The following is a 22,676-nucleotide window of genomic DNA, read 5'->3' on the forward strand; positions in this document are numbered from 1 at the left end:
ATATAGAGACAGAGAGGTCTGAGCTTGAGTCGTTACAGAAGGTGTTTTCACAGAATAGTAACTGTACAGGACAATTACTTTGATGTGACTGCCGGTGAGTGGATTGTACAGTACTACATGGCTCAACAACAGCAGGGAAGGAGTGGGCGGATGGATGACTGATTCCGCCCGGAACATCCCGAGGGTTCATTAGGGGACATTTAAACGCGTGGATATTGGTCGAATAATCTGTCTGGAGCCTGATAATACTCGCGAAAAACAAATATTTCGGCAAAGGCAACCTTTTTTTTTCTGAGGTGGGTTATTCTCACCGGAGTAAATTCACCTGAGTCACCTGTTGGAGCGGCGACCAGCCATCAGTCCAGGTGAGACTACCTGACGGAAAGTCACCCTTGAATCAATTACTTTCATCGTGTTTGCCTTATACACTTATAATAATAGTTGAGTAAGGGACTTTTTAATGTGCCATTCTAAAATCAGCATAAGATTAATATTCACTGTCCTGTGAAAACCACGTAACTTCAAAATGTCAACTTTTCATGGTCTTAGAAAAAAAAAATCCACAGAAATGGGTTTTAAATGGTTTATTTAGCTAATAAGTGACAATAAGAATTTTCTAAACTCATATTGGAACACTTAATATTTCAGTTTATATCAAAAATTCTAAATGACCAAATTTGGAGATACATGATTTTCACTGGAAAGCAACAATTCTATTTGACGTCTATAAGTATTTAGGTCATACTGTAGATTAGGATATACTGTAGATTTTTGTATCTTACAGAAGAAATATTATTAAATTGACAGTGAAAAACTATTGGAAAGTTAAATACAAAACAATCCTTCTTGACCACTTAATGACATCAGTGGGCTATATCTGCTGGAGCAGGGATGCTGAATAGGGAACATTCTGTCTCATGGTAAAAATGCTAAAATGATGCCTCCGCAAATGAAATCATGTAGTAAGTCTAGACTGTGTCTGAGATAAGAATCCATTGCACAATCATCCCATGTTGTTATTAAATGCAGGGGTTCCACACAACTGAGATAAATTGTGTAATATATTGTGGATCATAGAGCTAACTTTATTTACTCTTCTGTGAGACAGTGTTTATGGGATATTGTGGGAATATTCTGTTTGCAGTTGAATGCAAAGTATCTAGTTTCTTTGCATGTCTGTTTTAATAATCTGTGATGCAAAGAATAATAAAGTTTGTATTTGCATGTAGAATTACACCGACTTCTGCAACCATGACCTACTTGACTGAGAATCTTTGCAGTTATACATCGATAAATAATCTGTCATTCAATTTTTTTTTGCAGCATCTTTAAAAAATCTGCATGGAAGCCATGGTCCCGACAAGTGCCCCGAAAGGATGTGGTTCCAGCATCAGCTCCATATATTACAACTTGTGTGACCTGACTGTAGTGTGGGGGGTCGTGGTGGAGGCTGTTGCTGCTGCTGGTGTGGTGACTTCCTTTGTTCTGTTTGTCATCCTCATGGCCTGTCTACCATTTGTGACAGACAAGAAGAGGAAAGGTATGGTGGCCCTGCAGGCCAGCATTCTAGTTTTCACTCTGGGACTTTTTGGCCTAACTTTTGCCTTCATTGTGGGTCGGTATTCCACCAGCTGTGCTGCACGGAGGTTTCTCTTCGGGGTACTATTCTCAGGCTGTCTAGCCTGCCTGGTGATGCATGGTTTGTGGCTCGCTCTGCTGGAGCGGCGAGGCCGGGGGCCCAGGAGCTGGATGTTATGCCTGGGAGCACTGGGTCTCTGGCTCGTCGAAGTAATCATCAACACTGAGTGGCTTATCATCACTGTGGCCAGGAGCCCACCCAGAAGTATCAACATCCCTGACCTGTCCTGCGGCATTGCTAACCAGGACTTTGTGATGGCACTGATCTATGTGATGGTTCTGCTGCTTGCTGTGGTGCTGATGGCTCTGCCCTCACTGACACATAAGAACAAGAAGTGGCGCCGAGATGGAGCTTTTATCCTGTTCACAGGGCTCCTAACCATGGCTATCTGGGTAGCTTGGATTGTCATGTACATCCATGGGAACCAAGTGGTTGGAAACCCCAGTTGGGACGATCCTACTCTGGCCGTAGCTGTGGTGTCAAATGCCTGGGTGTTCCTCTTCCTCTACACCATCCCAGAAATCTGCTTACTGACCCAGGAGGACCCAGACCAGGAAGAGCCCCATGATGGAGATGTCTATCCTGCCAGGAGCCTGGTTTACGACAACATCCTTAAAGAGCCGGAGCCACCCCACCAGAATGTGTACATGGAGAATAAAGCCTTCTCTATGGATGAATCTCCAACAGGTACAGCATAACACATTATGGTCTGCCTTAATCTTACAATAATAATTAATCAACACCTTTTGTATAGATGGAATCCCCAGAGCTAAACATCAAGATTGAGCAGGAAAGCACTCCAATTAAGTGATTTATTTAAGCACGGATGTTTTGGGCAGACACCCTTCTTTTGTGTAAAAATTGGCAATAGTGTTTCAACCAAACACAGACCTATATGACATAATGAAGTGCAACAATGTAGCTGTTGTGAGGTACCATTAATCTGACAATACTTGCAGAAAGCAATATATCTGCTGTTGCCTCTTGCATCAAAGGAAAATACTGTAAAATTGTCATTTTACTATTTCTATTTTTGACAAAACAGCAAAAAAGTAGCAGAATAGTTGCCATTTGTCAATCTGAACCCAGCACTTGTTAGCAAGTATAACCATGAAATACATGGAAGTAACAACTTGCATGCAGGCCAAAAGTCCACTGTAATTAATTGTCAGCATAATCATTATTGTTAAAATCCCCTCTCAAACTGCTGACAGGCTGATGGCAGTAAAACATTACTATTGCAGGCTCTCTTTCCTCACAGTTGCTAATTATTTTGAATTCTTCCTTAAAGTCTTTGTCCCCTTCTGTTAGCTTTAATCCTGATTAGCACAGGTGAGCTGACAAACAGTCACAATGAAGTCTATTATATATTTAATGTTTGGCCAAAATCTTTCACAACAAATAAGAGTATGTCAGCCATAGGACACTGATCAACAGAAGAAAAAAAAATACCAACACATCTATACAAAATGATTCTAAAACACAACATTTCACTTGCAAAACTGTTCAGGTAGTCAAGAATTTGAATGGAAATAAATTTGAACAGTATCCACTGCTATACAACTGTTCTAAGAGGGGGAGGGGATTCTGTGTGAATACTTTTTATAGCCACTGTATACCACTGTAGCCTTTCCTGCTGAATACTGTGTGGCGCCTGTTATGCAAAATTTGTCTGTGGAATGACCATAGCCTAAGGCCCTACAAAAGGCTTTATTTTAACACATTCATTGTCACTGTCATACATTGTGAGGCCTACAGATAGTGAATTGGGTTTTTTTGTCCATGTTTTAGTGTCTGGCAGTGCCCACGACAGTCTACTTATAAAACTAAATATGTGCCATTCATACATCATGCCCCTTTTTAGGAAAAAGGTCTGATCTACTTACTGAAGGTTGTGTCCTTGGCCAATATTATACAGCACTTACATCACTCAGTCACTTGGAAACGAATATCCCCACATTACAGTTACAAGGTCTTATAATAATCTTATTTATTTGCTTGTAAACAGACAATTCATCTCTTTATATTCAATCAGCACTGTCAACTACTGAACAATGCTGAGACAGGTATATTTACCATGCTGTGTTTACAATGTATTACTCTTATGATAAACAGAAATTTATAAGAGGGAAACAATAACTGCAAAATGTTTGAATGTGAGGACACTGTCACATATTTAAAACAGGTAGGATACTGCAGCGTTTCAAAATATCCAACTTGTACATGGTGTCTGATTTTTCCTGACAGACGCAGCAAATATGGACTCACGTAGCTGGTCAATTTGAGTAAATGTCATCAGTTGTTCCTATAGCTAATTTTCCTAGCTGTTTTGACCTAAATTGGTCTGCAATGACAATCATCACATACTCTTCCAGTGTCTCCATATGGTGCTTATAACGGTCAGCTACGAAGTTGTGTATACCAGCCAACTGAAATCGCCCTGATTGCCAAGGGTCTGACTAAGGTGAGTGTCCTCAATATTTTACACCACGAACCATCTCCTCTTCTGTCACATCTAAAATAATCACTTGTCCGTGTGTTTTCACAGATGGACCAAGACACAAAGATTCCTCGAGCCACACCCCCATCTTTGAACCCAGGAGGCCGCAGCTCCCTGCCCCACTCAGCCGAGTCTTTGCCACCTTAAGGACACACAGGCAGCATAAGTCGAGAGGACATTGCACTGTCAACCAGACACTGGGTTGTTACAGCTCCAGTATGAAATTAATCCCCAATTGGGTTTTTTGTAGCCTCTGAGTTCCTAGTATCAAATGTAATGTACATCCCCATACCTCTTCCTTAGGAAGACAATTTACATAATAACACACTGCGGTGAATCTTTAACAATATGCAGTAATATGATCTAGCTCCTCTCACACAGACTTCCTCATTTTGCCTTATTCTTTATTTCCGCTGATGTTCATGCACGGCATGTCTCCTCTTTTTCAAATAGTGCCTAAAGTGGAAAAATATATATCATTTTTAGGTGACAGCTGCTCCACTGTACTGCACTGACTATTGTAGACTGATGTTGGAGAAATGGTAGACAAGGAGGTATAATTATATAATTGAATTATTACATGTTAGTTTTCATTCACAAACATTGAAAGTTGTAATTGCTTTATCACAGACATTTTTTTTGTTCATAAATCTGCTTCTGCTGACTGCAATTTGTTAATCTGTGGGCTGTTGCATAATATGTCAACTTGTGAAATGTTGTGATTCAGACTTCCTCTGAAAGCCATGTGATATCGTAGTGCCTTGGATTCATAAAATATGTAATTTTATGTAAACGGTGTAAATTCTAACTTATTAAACCTATGAAAGGTTACTTAAATCATGTATGGCTGTTGGATGTTTGGATTTAAACAGGTCATGAAGAAGCAAATATTGCATTCTGCAAGAGGAAGTGTCACAAGGATTACCATATACACTGCCCTGGGCAGTTATTTACATATGTTGGCTTGATAAGCTTTAACAGCTTTACCTGGGGCCTCGTCGGGGAAAGGCTCTCTCACTGTGGAGTGCTGCTGAACGAGGCAGAAAACTATCGTAGGAGGCACTGAGAGTGATATTGTGGGAGTGTTACTAAACCCAAACAATAAATCCAAGTAATGCGCTTTTCCAGTATGAATTTAGGGCTGTGATAGTTTTAGTGGCACCGAGGGGACGCACTTATATTTTGTATTGGGGACGAAAGAATAAGATTTAATACAAACTGCATTGTCTGACAATAACAGCAACACAATACTGGCCAGGGGCCTTCACCGCATGCATATCTGTTACATAAGAAGCTGAGTGGGATGCAAATAATCACACTCTCTCTATCTCTCTCTCTGTCACACACACACACACACACACACACACACACACACAGACACACACAGGCTCAATGTGATTTAATTTTTGAAACCGTTTTAAAATGCTACAGAGATTATATGGTTTTTAAATAAACCTATAATAAAAAGTCAAGTGCTTTGACTTATGAGTTCTTCCTTTTCTCTACAGCAAGAGATACAATAATTCTCATACACACACACACACACACACACACACACACACACACACACACTTTTACAAGCCTCAGAGTGAGCTGTGGCTGCCTAGCAGCAGGCTGAGTAGGCTCACTCCCAATTACTCCCACCATCCTGTACTGTCAGCAGCCATGAGTACTCACTCACTGGCACAAACTATTTTGTAAGGCTTTGCTTTATACCCTTTTAACCCCAGTGCATAGATAGAGAAACTGATGCAAAGAGCTGCAAAATAGATGCAGATGGGCACCGCAGCTTTGTCAAATGACTCCCAAGGGTGACCATGCGCAGGAAAAATGTATCCAAATTTAAACAAAACAGAGCATTCAGGCAGTAGTTGCCTAATGTAACTGACTTGGTTAGCTCTAGATTAATGGACAACAATGTAAGCTGGTGAGGTGTCACTCTGCAGAAATACATTTAAAGTATTTACAGTATATAGTAAGTGTATTAGACATTTATTGCTGGTCAGTGACTTCAGCTGAAATCAAAATCACCACCTTCCTCTGACAGGCAGCAACTGTAAATCACTTGATAATACGAATAGCTGTCTTGTGCACATGGACATTTGTGGTTACGTGACCAGTGGTGGCTGTGCTCAGCTCAAGGGAGCCACCACAACCAATCACAAGCAGCTGTCCTCACTTAATGCATTTCCTTGTCACTGTGACAACCCCGAGTGGACAAACACAGAGAAAGAAAAAACAAAACAAAACAAAAAAAAAAAGGACGGAGGGTTTTACTGGTCAAGCTGATCAAACAGAAATGACTGAGAACCCACAGTCCAGACAACAGGTATTCAATATTAATACCATCTGGTTATATTGCAAAAAATATTATCAGCGTAATGTTTGCTTTTAGGTCAAAGATGCTTTGAAAGATCAAGCTGTCAGACAAAACATCTCTGAATTTGAATTTGTACAATTTGTCCCAGAGGTCGATGTTCAAACAAAGGCCTTGTTCATAGCTGGAATGAACAGAGGGTAACCTTTAAAGGATTACAAATGTAAATAGCTGTGCCAGGCTCTAATAAGTGTTCGGCATTTAAAAAGGCTGATTTATTTACCCCAGGCTTCAGGGTTCTCAGAGAGGTACACATGAACACAAAGTATGAACAGTTTTTGCATTTCGTATCAAAACAGTTTTTTTTTTGTTTTTTTTAATAAATGTATTCTTATTGTTGAGGTTTCCAAAGTGAATTCTTGATCTTGGGAACAGCAGCTGAGAAAACAAACCACATGATGTTCAAAGATGATCATGTCATGTGACTAAAAGCTCCAGAGCAGCTACTAAATGGACGTGGTGGTGGTGAGATTGTTTGCTCAGTAGCTGTTTCCATGGTCAAGAGTGATGTCTTATCTTAGTGTTCAGGCGAAATGGAAATTTAAGCATCTGCAATTTCTATGACAACTGGGCAAACTCCCTCTGTTGATGAAGACCATGTAGTATGACCGAAGGCTCCAGAAAAGATACTAAACAGACCCGGTGGTGAGATTGTTATTCTTTATACACATTTTATATATAAATTGCTCATTTTCACTTACCAAATACAGATCTAAATATGGTACAATACTGCAGTCATTTGCTCACATATATAAAATGGCAAAATGTGCCACCAAAAATGAATGTTTAATTTTTTAAAAGTCAAAAGACAAGTTCAGTCAGCATGTTCTGTCAGCTCTCCAAACAGTGTGAGAGCAGCTTTCTACAGGAGGACTGCCATCTAGTGGGACCTAAGCACACAGTCAAGAGGTTTATCTTTGACTTGATATAACCTTTGTGATTTTATTGTGATTTTATTGCCCACAGCATCCCAAATGATGTCATTGTGGTAGCCTAAAAACGCAATGAGAAGAGTGAATATACAAATGAATGCTTGCCAGTAAACATCCGACAACGTCACAAAGAAAAGAAACCAACACATTTCTGAAAAGGATTTCATTTTGGAGTAATCAGTTTGTCTTCTTCAAAAGATATAAAACCATTCATCATTTGAATGTCCTGCTCTCTTCTGACCTCAATATGTGATAATGACTGTGGTAGGTGAATGTAGTTAATGACTCACCTGAAACTGCACCATATGGATGCAAATGTGTGCTGCTTTTCCCAACAGGAAGCAACATTGTGGTAAGCTCCCCCACTAGCATTTCAGTTCCAGAGCTACACAACACATATACAGTCTGCTGACAAATACAATCTATGTCAGTTTCTGAACACTGCTGCCTACAGTCACTGACACTTGAGTGTAATTGAGGAAAATATAATTCCTTAAGGTGACATGACATCAGACATCACTGAAGGTTCTTGAGTTTTTCCAGACCAGCGATCCTAGCGTTGTGCTGCTGCTGTTTCTGTTTCTTGAGGTGACGGTAGGCCTCCACTGCTCGCTCCCGCTCCTCCTCCATGATTCTCTGTCTGGCCATGGAGGGTTTGATTGTGGAGGTCATTGTGTGGCCTAGGAGAGCGTTGAGAAGCAGCTCCTTTGATGCCTTCTGGTGGTTGGAGAAGAAGATAGAAACGACAGTTAACCACTTACTCAAGCTTTAAGAACACTGACATAACATGTTATCACACCATAGCAGGTTACCTGAGATTTGATCTGAGCTTTCTTGGGTTTGGCGCTCAGAGAAGGTGGTTCCATTGTAACTTCACCAAAAGGGACATTATCTAGGGACATTAGATCAGTATAAACAAGCTTTTTCAAGTGATTAAATTATGTGATTAAAGCAGCATTTATGGCATTTTTGGAGGCATCAGAACATGCTGTAAACACAACACTGACATGTTATTACCTTATAAAGTTGTTGAAATGTTTCTTTCTTCAGCTAACAAATGTTAGTACAATGTTCACTTTCCTTTTAGCTCTATTTTGGTCTCCATCAACTAAGAAAAATATCTTGTTATTTAGCTGCTTAACACTCCAATATGTTCACCAGCTAGTCACTAACTTTGTCTGTCTGTTGTCTGGTGCAGGGCAGGTAATGTACAGTAAAGCTGCTGTTAGGTATGGTTCTAAAGAAATGCTCCCTAATATACCAGACAAAACAGTTTGAGCTGACATACAACACACTGTGAAAGAGAAGGGCTACTGACGAAAAACTCCACTTGCATTCAAACAATAACCCAGATGGTTCAGGATTTCTACCATGATGCTGAACAAATGATGACTGACAAACAGGACACGATAACACAGAAGAAAATAAAGCATCAGAGAATGATTCTGACTGACACAATATTCAACCTCCACAGGAAGTTCATTCAAAGGAAACCAACTGTAAAACTCAAGTTATTCATCCTTCTGTGCTTTACATCTATTCTATGCAACACCAAAACCATCTGACCAAAAGACATGCCAGTGGCAATACCATGAAAATGTTAATTATTTGTTGTACCAAATTGTTAGCTAAATAAATCTGTTAAGCAAGGAAGTATTCACTTGAGTGGCGACAATGTCGGAATTGTTTGTTAATTGTTTGTAATTTGGCCACTGTCACCACGGTCAGATGGAATTTTCTTTGTTTTAAATGATTATGCTTACAATCTGTTCCTCCAATACAGTTGATTTATTAAATTAACTGTGTTTTTAAAATTAAAAATGTGTTTTTTGATGTCTAAAATGGTTATTTTATATATTTAGTGCTGATGATAAAAGTTGCGTAATGTAAGTTTTTAAAGGAGTAAACGTGAAAGTATAAAAAAATGAACAGAAGTTAGTATTCAACATTTAACAGTGCATATGTGTACCTATGGTGCAGAGACAATGATTTAAAAGCTCTAAATCTATATTAGACTAAATAAATAGGAACAATTTACTTTGTATTGTGTCTAACGGTGTTGACAAAAACTAAGTAATGACAGGAAAAACACATAAAATAGGGTCCAAAAGTCTCACACTTTTGGACACTACTGTATTTTATGACAAAAATACAAAATCAGGAGGTTGCACTGAAATAGTGCTGGATTGCTGAGACCTTGTTCTATAAGCATATAAGTTTAGATTTCTTAACATTTCATTTTTTTCTGTTCAAAATTTAAATAATTAAAGATACTTCTCACTTTGATTTCAGGGCTCTAAAAACTAAAGTCAGGCAACATCAGCTACATTAAAGAAATAACTGAACCTGCATTTGGTCACCCGAAACAAGATTTCATGTCCAAACAAGGTTTTTAGGAAATCATCTCTTCTCTCTCGTCTGACATCAACCTCAAAACACCATCAAACTACTGCAGAACATTAAGAAATGCTGCTGACAGAACTTCAGGAGAACTGAACACGTCATTCATATTTTTTTTAAATCTTAACACAGACACTGCATGTAGGTACTATGTAACCTTCCTCCTGCCCTGATAATCTTAAATGCACCTAATTTTAGCTAGTCAATATGCATGCTTGTACTGAATTAGAGAGGTAAGAACTGCTACCTCTCATCATTTGTAGTGGTAACACTTGCAGAGATACAAGCATACATTACCTACGAACATCTCTTTTTCCATCCGAGCCTCTTGTTTGTGCAACTTTTTCTGCTGTTGCTTCTGTATTCTTGCTTTATCGTACCTGTGACAAGACAGCAAAGATCAAGTGAATTAGACATATTATATATATCATCCAAGAATAATAATTACTTTTACATTTCTGTGTTATAGTCTATTTTCTATTGTTCTTGTTGTAGTCATTGTCATTTAACTGCATGTTGGGTTTTACCATTTTTGTGTGTAATGTGTCCATTAAAAAGGTTTAGTATTGTTGTTTTTAATTCACTGTATGTTCCCAAGACAAATCATGTGACTTCTTGATGTATTTAGACTGAAGCTACAACCAAAGATGACAACAATTTATAAAACCAGAACAGAAAACTGGCTCAGTTGGCCACACCCTGAAATCCCATATCAGCACAATCACATATCACCAGTTCAGAAAAAAAACACACAACTTTTTTCTTTTATAAGTCAAAGTGTACTCACTCCTTCTTCTTCTCTGACTTGCCCTTGTCTGCAGGCCTTTCTTGTTTGTCTGCATCCAGCTCAGGTTTTCTCTCTACTTGGTTCTTGGTAAGGAAGAGGACATGTTTGGTCTCATTATCCATGCGCCGCCTGTAAGCTCCCTCACTTTCCTCTTTTCTCCTCCTGAAATGTGGCACAGGTATGTCTCCATCCTGGGAATCATCTGCCTTGCTTTTAGAGAGGATGGCTGAGGAGACAGAAATATAGTTATAGCAGACGTGTAGGTACTAAATACATTAAAAAAAAAAGTATAAGGATGATTTTTCTTACTCACAATCTTTTAGCTTTTTTGCCTTCAAGGATCCTGCTTTCATTCTGTCCTTGCTCTTCATAATCTCTCGGAGCCTGAAGGGGATGTGTTTGAGGTGGTCTTCTTCTTTGGCTTTCTTGGGTTTACCATCTCGTTTATGCTTCTTATCACTGAGATTTTGACACATAGTCCAGTTAGCATGCAAGAAAAAAAAGGAAATGTTAGCTTTGAGTTGAACCTTATTTAGATACAAATACACCTGTTAGATCTCTTTTGTACATTTACTAAGGTACTGATACGATTTATAAAATATTATCATTTTTACAGATTAAATTACCCAACAGTGTAGTTAAAATCAGCTCCCTTTTTAATAGTTATACAACATCAAAAAGCTTCTTACACGTTCATGCAAGAGTAATAATAACATTAGAGCAACCATTCAACTGTATTTCAGAGTATTTTTACTTTTCATACTTTGATTTTGCTGATAATACTTAAGTACCTGAGTAAGATTTTGAATGCGGGATTTTTACATGTACTGGAGTGTTTTTACATTGTTGTATCGCTACTTCTACTTGTGAAAAAGATCTGAATATTTCCTCCTCCACTGCAGGCAACTAACTTAGCGAGCTAATAACAGCTAGCTAGCCTTTACACATTAGCTTCTTTAGGTTACCTTGGTTGTTGCCCGGCCTTGACAGCTTGTTTCCCCGACTCGTTCATTTTGTTCTTCTTATTCTTCCCCATATTACTGCTGCTTATTTCGCTGCATTACACGTTATATGAACAAAACAATAACACATGTGGAGCAGCGTGTATAGCCTTTGACCTATGAACCTCAAACTCGGAGTGGGTAAAAGGCGGAAAAGACGACGTCTCACTCTGCCACTTTTTTCTGGGTACCATAAATACCTTCACTCTTGTTGGGGACATCGAGCTCACAGAGAGAGGTGTGGACAAAATCTGCCACAATGGACAAAATATCCAGAGAGGTAGCACACCTGGGGTGCATCCCAAGTCTCTTAAATTGCATCCACGTTTACCTCACTTGCGTCTTAGTTTCTCCCACTGTGGATGCAAGGAGAGACGCAAGGAAATCAGGCGAGGAGAGAGGAAACGAGGAAATTTGTTTTAAGAGACATGAGACGTGCTCTCCTCTGAAGCGTCATGTGAAGCGACGTCCATTTCTGATGACGGCGACAGCTGATCACAGCTGGATCAGCTGTCAGTCGGCTTTAACAGCTGTAGAAACCTCTGATGGAGTTTGTGTCTGCACACATGTTCACTGTGCTAATACTAATAAAGGTTCACAGTTGTCACCGCTAGAGTAGCGAGGAGACAGAAATTAAGAGACTTGAGATGTACTCCTGGTATGTCCCAGATAATTAATTAATGCTGATCACCTGGTCTCATGATCTAATTCCCTTTCCAGGTAATAATGGTGCCAGTAAGCCTATATGTTGCCTAATCGATTTTGCTGAATAGATAAAATAAAATTAAATAATCTCATCATACATCATAACAAAGTCGATGGCTGCTGCACCTAAAATATTTTGTTTTGTTTGTTTTTTAAACATATGATTAAGAAGAAAGGACAACTAATCCAAATGGTGGACTTGTTTTTATCTCAAAGTGATACATTAATAGAATAGACGATCTTTTCTAGAAACGTCATCCTGATTGGCTAAAGTAACTGCAGTCACTTCTATCTGCCACCAGATGGCGTCAACACTTCAGTTTGTTTGAACAATGCTCCAATTGTCCAGAACTTTGAATTTCAATGATCATATTAAATTGAAAGTGCAGATGCATCTCAGTTCAATCAACCATTTACACTCTGTGTTATGCTTATATTAAATTGGACTGTCTTAAGCAGATCTAAATTTACAGATCTATACTATCAGGGAGATAATTTAGAGCACAATCAATTAATCCTCGGGCCCCTGTCAGTAAATCATAGGCTAAGTCAATAAAGCCAGTATCTGACAAGTAGCTACCAGAATGTTTGCATTTATCTACTCTCCTATTCAGAAAGTTGGTCCACCGATGCATTTACAAGACATGAGGACTATTTAGTTTTGTCTTGCAGGGGCTTAGGACATGAATGGACACACTGTGGTCTACGCACCTGCTCCTCTTTGTCGCTGGAACTATCCTGAAGCAGCCTCAATCCAAAATATGTCAAAGCTGGTTTTAGTTGATTCCAGATAATAATAATAAAAATAAAGGACGTGATCATATTTGGAATATTAGAAAATGCACAATTTATTTATTTTAAAAAATCGTATTCAACAGAAGTAGTATGGTGAAAAGTTTACTATTTAATACTAAACTAAGACTAAGTCAACTTAACTCAAGCAAACACTGTAGCAACCAACATTAAATGATAGTCTACTAGAGCTGAAACAAAAGTTGATTGATGGACAGAATAAAAGTAAACATAGTGATGCTCAGTGCATAAAGTAAAAAACGTTCTGCATTCAGAACTTTACTTAAGCAGAAGTACCCATTATGCATCACAGAAGAAGTACTCATTGTTTTACTTAAGTAGAAGTAATAGTTCCCTCTGTTATTGGTACTGATGCATTAACATATAAGCAGCATTTTAATTATGTAGCTGATTGGGCTAGTGCTAACTACTGTTTGGTCATATCATCTTTAGCAATGTATCCTATAAATTGAAGGTATACTTTATATGCAAACATAACTTAATAACTATAGCTGATCGATAAATGCAGTGGATTAAAACAAAATATTTCAATTTGAAAGGTAGTGGAGTGGAAATATACAGTAAAGTACTGATACTCAAGTAAAGTGTAACTGCTACGAAATTGTATAAAAGTGCAGTTCTTGACTAAATGTACTTACTTTGCACCACTGTGAAACTAAACATTTGCATAAATGTATAAGTGAGACTAAATGATTAAATTGATGAATCAAAAGAATCTACATATTAATCAATAGTGACCATTAGTTGGAGCTCTGCAAGCACAGTGGGCACCATATTAATCTATATCTCATTCAGCATTTTGTCACTGAGCATCAGACATGTGGCACTCAGCGTGTCATTGATATTTCCAGTAGCCTAAGCACTCCTGAGCCTGCATGCTTTTCAATGTGTGTGGGGGATTACTCAGAGAAAGTGATCTCATCAAAAACTCACCATTATAGATCATAAAAAAGTAGAAATACTGGTATCAAATGCATCCTCTGATCCTAATGCTGTTTTTTTGATTGTGCACAGATTGTTGGCTGAATCTGTGAGACAGACAGTGAGAGCAAATAAATCAGGTAGGAGTGTATCCTTCCATCTCTCGTGCACATGCATGTGTATGAGTAGTATAGATTATCGAGACCATCTGATGAATGGACCAGGTGTGTGTTTATTTGTAGGGGTGGGTGGAGTTGGGGGGATTACCAGTGAGACATAATGCAACTCAATCTGAGAGACTGCTGATGAAAGGAGAATGCTGCTGCTGTTCATGCTAGCATGTTCTCGGCTGACGTACGTTGCATAATATTGCAGGTGGTGAGGAGTTACTGATGAGAAAATCCCACAGCCCTGTCCCTTCACTGCACATTTCTGGAAGGTTGTAGAAATATGCAAATGGCCACCCCAACACACATCCTTATTGTTATTCTAAAACATCTGCATTTGTCTCCTCTGCCATGTGTCTGTTCAGGTAAGTCTCAGCAACAGCGAACTGATATCCCCTCAACTGCCTGTCAGCCAATCCCTAATGAACATACTGTTCCATATACAATATGAACGTGCGTACATACGTGTGTGCGAGTCATGAGGGGCCTGGATAGTTCATTAGCTGATAACGTCATAATCTTCTCAGAACCTGAGGTGTATAAGAGGGCTCCACTGAACACAGCTCATCATATACCAGCAACCTAGACCTCCAACATCACCAGCTGATACATACAGCAACACAGGTGGTGAGTATTAGCAACAACTGAATTGAATGCAAATATACTTTTTGGACACATGTCAATTTATCCTATGTAACAGTAATATTGCTATATTGCATATAACAATTTGTTTAACAGTATTTTGCCTCTTTTTTTGGCACCTTCAACTTCAGATGTGACTTTTTTTGATTAATATGTGGCAAGGACTTTTGATCCACATAACTTTTTTTTTTTTTTTTTTAAATTCAGGATTTTTTGTATGTATTTCATATCTAAATTAGATTACAAAAAGCAGATGCACTGTAAAATTTTACTGGAAATTGGAAAATGTGTATGTGTACAAGAAAAATAACTGTGTTTTTTTTTAAAAGCAATATTTAGATTTTTTTTACAACAGAATTTATATATTATATGTAGTCAGATTATGTAACCAAACAAATTTACACAGTTTGATATGCTTTTTAAAATGTTATTTAATTACTGGTTCTTAAATGACTATATACCAGACATGGCTACACATTTTCGTCATTAAAGAGTTACAGTTCTGAAAATTTCCTGTTTAGTTTCTTACCAAATCTACTTTCCATGGTACATAATTTGATTGAGTATTTTGTGAGCTGCTGTCAGATCAGGACGACAAGCAAATTCAGCATGTCCAATCACTAATCTGATTATCAAGATGCTGTGAAGCTTAAAGGCATTGTAGAGGGTCAATTAATGTGAGCATAGGATTACAGGAGCCTTCATTGTCTGTACACATATCTATGTTTCTTCAGGTATTAAGTTATTGGCAGAAACTGCAAAATTCAGATCAGTAGAAATTCATATTGATTATTGTTCTTGTAAATTTGGCTTTGATACCCAACATTTCTTATTTTTTTCATTCAGTTTTTATGACCCATTACTATTCTGTCCCATTACAGCTCAAACAACAGAAGTATGAATTTGGAAGTGGCCAAACCTGAGGCGAAGACTGGCAACAAAGTTCCCCCCAGAACCACGGCCCCTGGATCCCCACGCAAGGGCCCACCCAAGTTCAAACAGAGGAACACCCGCCAGTTCAAGAGCAAGCCTCCCAAGAGAGGTGTCATTGGGTAGGCCTTTTTAGAGTTAATGCTCTTGAGTAAAATCCAGAAAGTTTGTCTTTAAAAACAGCAAATTTCCCACGATAAAGCTTGTGATTTTCTTTCTCCCTCAGCTTTGGAGAGGACATCCCTGGAATGGAAGGGCTTGGCATTGGTAAGCAGAGTTGGCACAGTTACGCGACCGCACCACTAAACATTACACACAAACCAAACATAATTAACAGACTAATTAATCACTATTCTTTCTTTTTTCAACAGACATCACTGTAATCTGCCCTTGGGAAGCATACAGCCATCTAGAGCTGCATGAACTGGCTCAGTATGGTATCATCTGAGGCTCTGCATTATGAAATGATTTTTGTTTGTACCAAAGGGAACTGATGTGGCAAGTTCAGCAACTTGAATTTCAACATTCAACTCTAGCAATCTCAATTTATAAATAACTGTTTGTTTGAATTGTGAACCACAAAGTAAAGAACTAGCATATCAAGTATACATCTGCATATTGTGGATGCTGCTGAAGCTCTTTTATACAATATATCTATTTTCATAAGACTCTCAAGCTGCCATTTTAATGTCCATCACCCACTGATGCTGAATGTGTCATTGTGTTATTGCCTGAGTTTGGAGAGGAGAGCTGTAACTGAAAGCTCAGGTTACTGGCTTAATTTAGGGAGTGTCTGCACAATGATTGTCAGCATCATGTTTATTATGTTTAATCAAACTCGGAATAAAGCTTGGAATTTTTTTTTAAAAACAATTTCAAACAACTTTGTCTTCATTTTTGTTCCTCTGTGCCAATTTGATATCTCATAAACCAAAACACTGTGCTATCAAACAATGCTAGGCTACTGTGTTTTAAACATTAGAATTCCAATAATAATTCTTCTTTATTTGTCCCTTTTCAGAAAAAAAAGTCTGAGAGTAGAACATGTCAGCTGCAAAATAATCAGAAAAGTGCATAAATTACACATGAATGTAAAAATAAGGGTCAATTAAATTCTGTCTATTCCCATGTAATGTGTGTGCTTCTGAGCATTTCACCAAAACTGATCATTTTTGTTTTTGTTAACAGCCCATGAGAATAATTAGGGCTTAAAATAAGAATTCTAGGGTAACTGTCACATTATTTCTAAGTCACACTTCTTTTTGGAAATGGACACTTATAATATTGTAAGTATCCCCAGTAGATGGCCTGTTTGCCTGGGTGAAAGGGTACAACATGCTGTCATCAAGCATACACATATTATGCTTGTTTTTACAGCAAAATTGTGGTGTAAGGCACATACTGTGGATTTAGATTTAGCTAAGCCATCAGGGGCCATGTAACTAAATGTTAAATGTTCAAAACCAGAATCAAAAGCTGAATTTTGCCAGCAAATCATGCATTTTGGTCTGTCGCCTTGATGTATTATGTTCCTCAAAATTAGTACTTAAAGGATAGGTAAGACAAACAGGGCAGAGATCCAAAAGCAGTCAGCACTCATTAAATATCAGCATACAAATCTATTCATCATTCCACATTATATATACACTTTATGCCACTGGATGCTTTCTAGCAGCCTTGTAGTGATAAACAGAGTCAGAATCTGGACCCCCAGTACGACAATGGTAACTGTCCCTATCAGGCCTTCGTGCTGCTCAATCCAGCGAGAGATCCCACCCAGACAACCACCTAGGAAGATCACACTCTGAGCAGTAAACTCATCCAGCAGCTGGGCTCCTACACCACACTGAGAGTTCCACACAGTGCCGTTCTCCAAAGGGTCAATGCAGCATGTAGCAGGAACCCCGCATGACAGCACGCCCGGAGCTGAGCAGTTGTAATATCTGAGGAAAGGAAAGGAAAACTTAAAAAAGTACAGTATGTTCAGTTTTTCTGTCCAACAACACACTGAGAAGCATTTTTTGCTTTTCAAGGCATTCCTACATCATGAGGAATAAGTTATGATGTACTTTTTATTTATAAATACCCGAGTTAGTCACACTCTACTCACATGTTGATCTCCCAGTCACGGTAGTTATCTGCTCCACAGCACTGCAGATTAAACTGAATCTCGTCTGTGATAAACCTCAGATCCAGATCATCCTGGTAGCGCGCCATGGCAGCTAACATCCCTGACCGCAGGACTCCTCTAACCTGATCTTGTAGACTGTAGGCCATAATGGCAGTTAGCACCTGTGCTGTGATGAGCACCAGCACAACTGCGGAGAACAGCTTCAGTAAGCAGCAGTTCTCTCTTAAGGCGCCAACGCAGCCTGACAGGCAAAGCATAGTTAGCACCATACCCATAGTCACAAGTATCAGCATCGGGTCGGTGCCTATACTGCCAATCTTCTCCTTGGCAAATGACTCTTTGCTGATGAGGCCCCACATCCCTAAACCAAGGACCACCAGGCCTAGAACTGTGAACACCAGATTGCATAGGAACAGGAAGTATTTTAGAAAATAGTCCATCAAAGAATAACTGTAGTAGGGTTGGATCCTTGAGAATACAAGGCTATCGTCCTCCTCTCCATTGTTTGTCCCTCCTTGGTGAAACTCAGTGGTCACATGGGCAACCTCCTCAGCATCTTCCTTTGCAGAGCCCGCCTTCAGACACAGAGAAAAGCATCTAAATACCATACCTATAAGAGTGAAGTGCATAAAGAACCAGACAGAAGTTTAAACATGGCCCCTTACCTTTGGTATAAGCGGACTAGACTCATTCTGTGTGGTGTCCCTCCGCAACCAGGGCAAAGGGATACTTCTTATCAGCATATATCTCCTCATGTTGTCAACCACTGGGAGATGATCCTCCCTGTGCTTTTAGCTGGTCAGAATGACACAAACTGAAGTGGAGCATAGGGGAGCATTTGCTACAGTAAGAACAGAGGAGCATGTGAGCTGAGGTGCAGTAACTATGCTGTGTTTAGCTCCTGGCTGTGAAGCGTGGGATTTCTTCATCATGTGAGAGTCACAGTTAGGGGATTAGACGGTTATCGGAGTGTGTGTGTGTGTGTGTGAGAGAGAGAGAGAGAGAGAGAGAGAGAGAGAGAGAGAGAGAGAGACTCACACAAGAGGCTTTTGATGTGAGGTTTACTCACATAAACCACAAAGATGTCAAAGTTTTAAACCATTATTGTTATGTAATGATTTGATTCTACTTGGAAAAGACAAAGTGGGTGGTCAAAGAAAGAATGCATGTCCATTTAAAAAAAAAAAAAAAAGTTAAACCTTGAAATAGTGAAACTGAATTTTATGACAAAAACTCAACAGACTTTAGACTCAGTGTGTCACTTTGCACCTGTAGCCAATTTGAATACTCCATACTAAGACATCATGACTAAGTACCTGTGTAGCTATATAATTAGCTGTAGCTGTATTAATATACGGTTAAGTTACAACAAATACACATTTTAACCAACTTTGCAATCACCAACACCACTTTTTTAAAACTCCTGGTAGATTAGTAATATTTCTGGCCCTAACTATTCACACATCTGACTATTCATTTATTTCATCCTACTCCATTGACAGCCTCTGGCACTGAAAATGATGATTATTACCGTATTAACAGATACTGCCTTTATCTGCTTAAAAGGTCAAATGTCATCAATGCAGATCAGATCTAACATCCGAGAAATATACTTGTTATCATGTGAGGCTGTTTGTTGTCAGTTTTTCTCAGTTTCATTGCTGGAGCAGTTATGGCTGATTGTCAGCTGGCCTTGTATAATGGACTTATCTTGTCAGTTGGAATATAGCAACATAATTCAAAATCTATAATCTCCCACAACCTCTTATGGTATACAGCACCTGTCTTTTGTTGTAGTGAGAAAAAGTGATCCAGGCTTGTTATCAGTTGCATATTACTGGCTCCTGCAAGGCTATTCACTCTGTTTTAGCAGAAAAAAATACTCACAGACATACACACACATTAAATATGAATTTTTCTATATTGTTCCTTTTCTGTGTTTTAGCCACATCAACACTGAGCATAATTATTCTGTGATCATTTCTGTTAATTTCTTATGCCTGTTTGTTTAGTAACTTTATTGCAAAACTATTCACCATAGATGTTATGATGTTTCCCATGATGCAGTATGAAAATCTCTGATGGTGTAGACAGGACTACATGCCAGAAAACTATAAATACACATAATTATAACCAATACTTTATTGCAGTTGTTGTTTGTAATAATCACACTAATAGTTGATGAGTTGTACATATTGTTATTAACAATTTATGCTGATATTAACACTGTGTTAGCCACAATTTTAATGTAGTGATGCAGTTCCTCACTGTGACCACTGGAGGGCAGTGAACCCTTGAGATTCTAAACACACTCAGGTCAACCATCTTTGCACCAAGCAGGCACTTTTCCAATTTAAGTCAAAGGTCACACACTGGCAAACCTTTGAAAAACCACACCTTCAACCTTCAACAGATCAGGTATTGTCTTGTTTATGTGGTGCCTCTTATTCAAGAACCACCTTTTGTTCAGAGTAATTCACTATGAAGACAGCATTTCTGCAATTCTGCATGCAGTCACCATGCTCAGCCCAAATGAGCATGTTAATCTCAATGAATGATGCATGCATCTGTTGGTCCAGTCAGTCACAAGATGCATCATCTCAGCAACTGTCATCAAAAGCAGATCAGCATTGTAGGGACTACAACTTGATGCAAAATGATTCCTTCCCTCCTGTAAGGCTCATCAGGCTATGTGTCTTCGTGGTCATCTGTCTCCTTCTGCGTTGGAAACATGGGAATCCTCAGGGTGCACCTTCTGTTTGGCAACAGAGTTGATATATTTCAGTTTAACATGTCTCTGATAAAGTCATTATAGAGTAATGCGCTGCTGTGAGTCAATAAAAAGTATCATGTGAGAGAGCACATGTGACGGTGAGTTAAGAAACAGAGAGAGAGAGAGAAGCCAGTTTATCTCACTCTCTGGCTGCAGGTCCACTGCTGTCATTCTTTCCTCTGCCTGTGCTGGACTGGGCTGCAGGGAGCTGGAAGGCAGTCAGTCTACTGCTGCAGACAGAGCCTGAGATTGACTGGTGGTGGGCTCCAGGAGGTGTGGCATTAGTCCCGCCACAAATCTGTTTCCACAGTAATGGGTATTAACAGAAAAACAAATTGTGATTTGTTATACTCATTCCTGAACTGCCAGATTACTTTCTGTGGATAGTTCATAATAGTTTCACACTAGCATGGTTTTGCCTGCCTGACAGTGCAAATACAACTTTGTCTCTATGAAAATATATTTATATACACAGTATTACTAGTTTGCACCAGCAAATACCAGATAAACATGTGTGGAGTGCCTGCATTCAATGCTTTAAAATAACACATTAAGTGATGGGCAGCAACTAAGTAAATTTACTCTGTACTTGACTAAACTACTTCCATTTTATGCTACTTCATATTTCATACTACTCCGCTTCATTTCACAGGTACTATTTATTTGGCAGCTGTAGTTACTGTTTACTTTGAAGATCAAGTCTTACATACAAGATCAGCTCAATTTGATACATTGCTATATATTAAACTACCCAACCACATATAAAAGACACAAAAAAGTAAAAAAAAAAAAAAAAAATAGAGCTTCATTGCGACCAGCTACACATAAGATGCTGTAAAATTAGAAGCAATAATGATCCAGTTAAAAAATATAATATTGACGGGAATCATATCTTTACTTTTGATATTTTAAGTTCATTTTCCTGCTGATACTTTTGCACTTTTGATGCATGGCTTTTACTTGCAGTGGAGTGATTTTACCTTGAGTTATTGCTAATTTGCTTGATTCTCCACTGAACATATAATAATGCAAGACACACACTTTCACAGTCAATGAACATTCTGATAGATTCAAAAGACATCCCCACACAAAAAGGCATTTATAAAACTCAACAAAAAATATTCCTTCAAACTGAACAAAAAAAAAAAAACAAAAAAAAAAAAACAGGGAAGCATGATTACATGATTATTAGAAGTTGGATGTCAAGTGTTTTTTTTTTTTTTTTACATTCTTTTACAAATCTCACTGTTTCCTTGTTTATAAATCTTTTGACGGGATAGGATAAATAGAACATTTAGTTCCAACTCTTTGAAAGGAATCCAACTCCCTGTGTTGTGTTGTCAGCACTGAGGATGTATGGTATTGATGGAATAATGTTCATCCTACTTACAACATACAGTACAGTATAGTCTCTGTGAGCTTAAAGTTGGTGCAGATGGCAGGGAGTGTTGCCCAGTCGGATTCCTTTTCAGCAGCGCACTAGTGTTGTGTAATATATCAATACAACAGCCTGCAGACATCAGCAGGATGGAGCAGCATTCACAGTCTTTCCATTTTAAAAGGTGCTCCAAATAGAATAAGGAGCTGTAATCTGGAATAGATCAGATCTGGAATTTCTTGTGACAAAAGAAGATGAGAAAAGGTAGAAGTGAAAAGGAAAACCATTGCTTGTGCCCAGTATTTAAAAATGAAGGAAAATGTGCTTTACTGATCTATATTTTTTTTGGAGGGGGTCCAGCTGCACTTGCCTGTCCGAAACTGTCCAGATTATAGATATATTGAAAGAATCTGAAACAAAACTAAAGACTTGTTGTTTCTCCCTCCATCAACAGTATGATTATTTCTATGTACATATCTGGTTTCATCAAAGCTTTATGTCAAAGATTTATGTCAAACCTAATGGATTAAATCAGGCAACTTCTTATTTGAGTTATGGCCGTGGGCGGTTTTCGGTTGAA

General features: G+C 38.6%; 4 protein-coding genes across 4 annotated transcripts; 2 read left to right on the plus strand and 2 right to left on the minus strand.

The window, feature by feature from the left end:
• On the plus strand, nucleotides 1-5,193 carry LOC122967303 (G-protein coupled receptor family C group 5 member C-like). The gene is made up of 4 exons (XM_044331867.1): nucleotides 1-365; nucleotides 1,324-2,326; nucleotides 4,015-4,103; nucleotides 4,188-5,193. The coding sequence occupies exons 2-4, from the start codon at nucleotides 1,342-1,344 to the stop codon at nucleotides 4,284-4,286; spliced, it is 1,173 nt and encodes a 390-aa protein (XP_044187802.1). The 5' UTR covers nucleotides 1-365; nucleotides 1,324-1,341; the 3' UTR covers nucleotides 4,287-5,193.
• A 1,969-nt stretch (nucleotides 5,194-7,162) lies between these two features.
• Nucleotides 7,163-12,069, minus strand: ccdc137 (coiled-coil domain containing 137). Its single transcript, XM_044332451.1, has 6 exons — nucleotides 11,601-12,069; nucleotides 10,949-11,094; nucleotides 10,636-10,861; nucleotides 10,146-10,228; nucleotides 8,261-8,340; nucleotides 7,163-8,165 (listed from the first exon to the last, which is right to left on the minus strand). The coding sequence occupies exons 1-6, from the start codon at nucleotides 11,669-11,671 to the stop codon at nucleotides 7,965-7,967; spliced, it is 807 nt and encodes a 268-aa protein (XP_044188386.1). The 5' UTR covers nucleotides 11,672-12,069; the 3' UTR covers nucleotides 7,163-7,964.
• A 2,396-nt stretch (nucleotides 12,070-14,465) lies between these two features.
• On the plus strand, nucleotides 14,466-16,684 carry LOC122967785 (retinal cone rhodopsin-sensitive cGMP 3',5'-cyclic phosphodiesterase subunit gamma-like). The gene is made up of 4 exons (XM_044332599.1): nucleotides 14,466-14,869; nucleotides 15,766-15,936; nucleotides 16,041-16,081; nucleotides 16,186-16,684. Exons 2-4 carry the CDS (start codon nucleotides 15,782-15,784, stop codon nucleotides 16,260-16,262), a joined length of 273 nt encoding a protein of 90 aa, XP_044188534.1. The 5' UTR covers nucleotides 14,466-14,869; nucleotides 15,766-15,781; the 3' UTR covers nucleotides 16,263-16,684.
• A 152-nt stretch (nucleotides 16,685-16,836) lies between these two features.
• Nucleotides 16,837-18,734, minus strand: LOC122967782 (tetraspanin-10). Its single transcript, XM_044332596.1, has 3 exons — nucleotides 18,611-18,734; nucleotides 17,925-18,520; nucleotides 16,837-17,757 (listed from the first exon to the last, which is right to left on the minus strand). The coding sequence occupies exons 1-3, from the start codon at nucleotides 18,698-18,700 to the stop codon at nucleotides 17,451-17,453; spliced, it is 993 nt and encodes a 330-aa protein (XP_044188531.1). The 5' UTR covers nucleotides 18,701-18,734; the 3' UTR covers nucleotides 16,837-17,450.
• Between the last annotated feature and the right edge of the window lie 3,942 nt (nucleotides 18,735-22,676).

The sequence above is a fragment of the Thunnus albacares genome, chromosome 17 (assembly GCF_914725855.1).
Source record: "Thunnus albacares chromosome 17, fThuAlb1.1, whole genome shotgun sequence".
NCBI lineage: Eukaryota > Metazoa > Chordata > Actinopteri > Scombriformes > Scombridae > Thunnus > Thunnus albacares.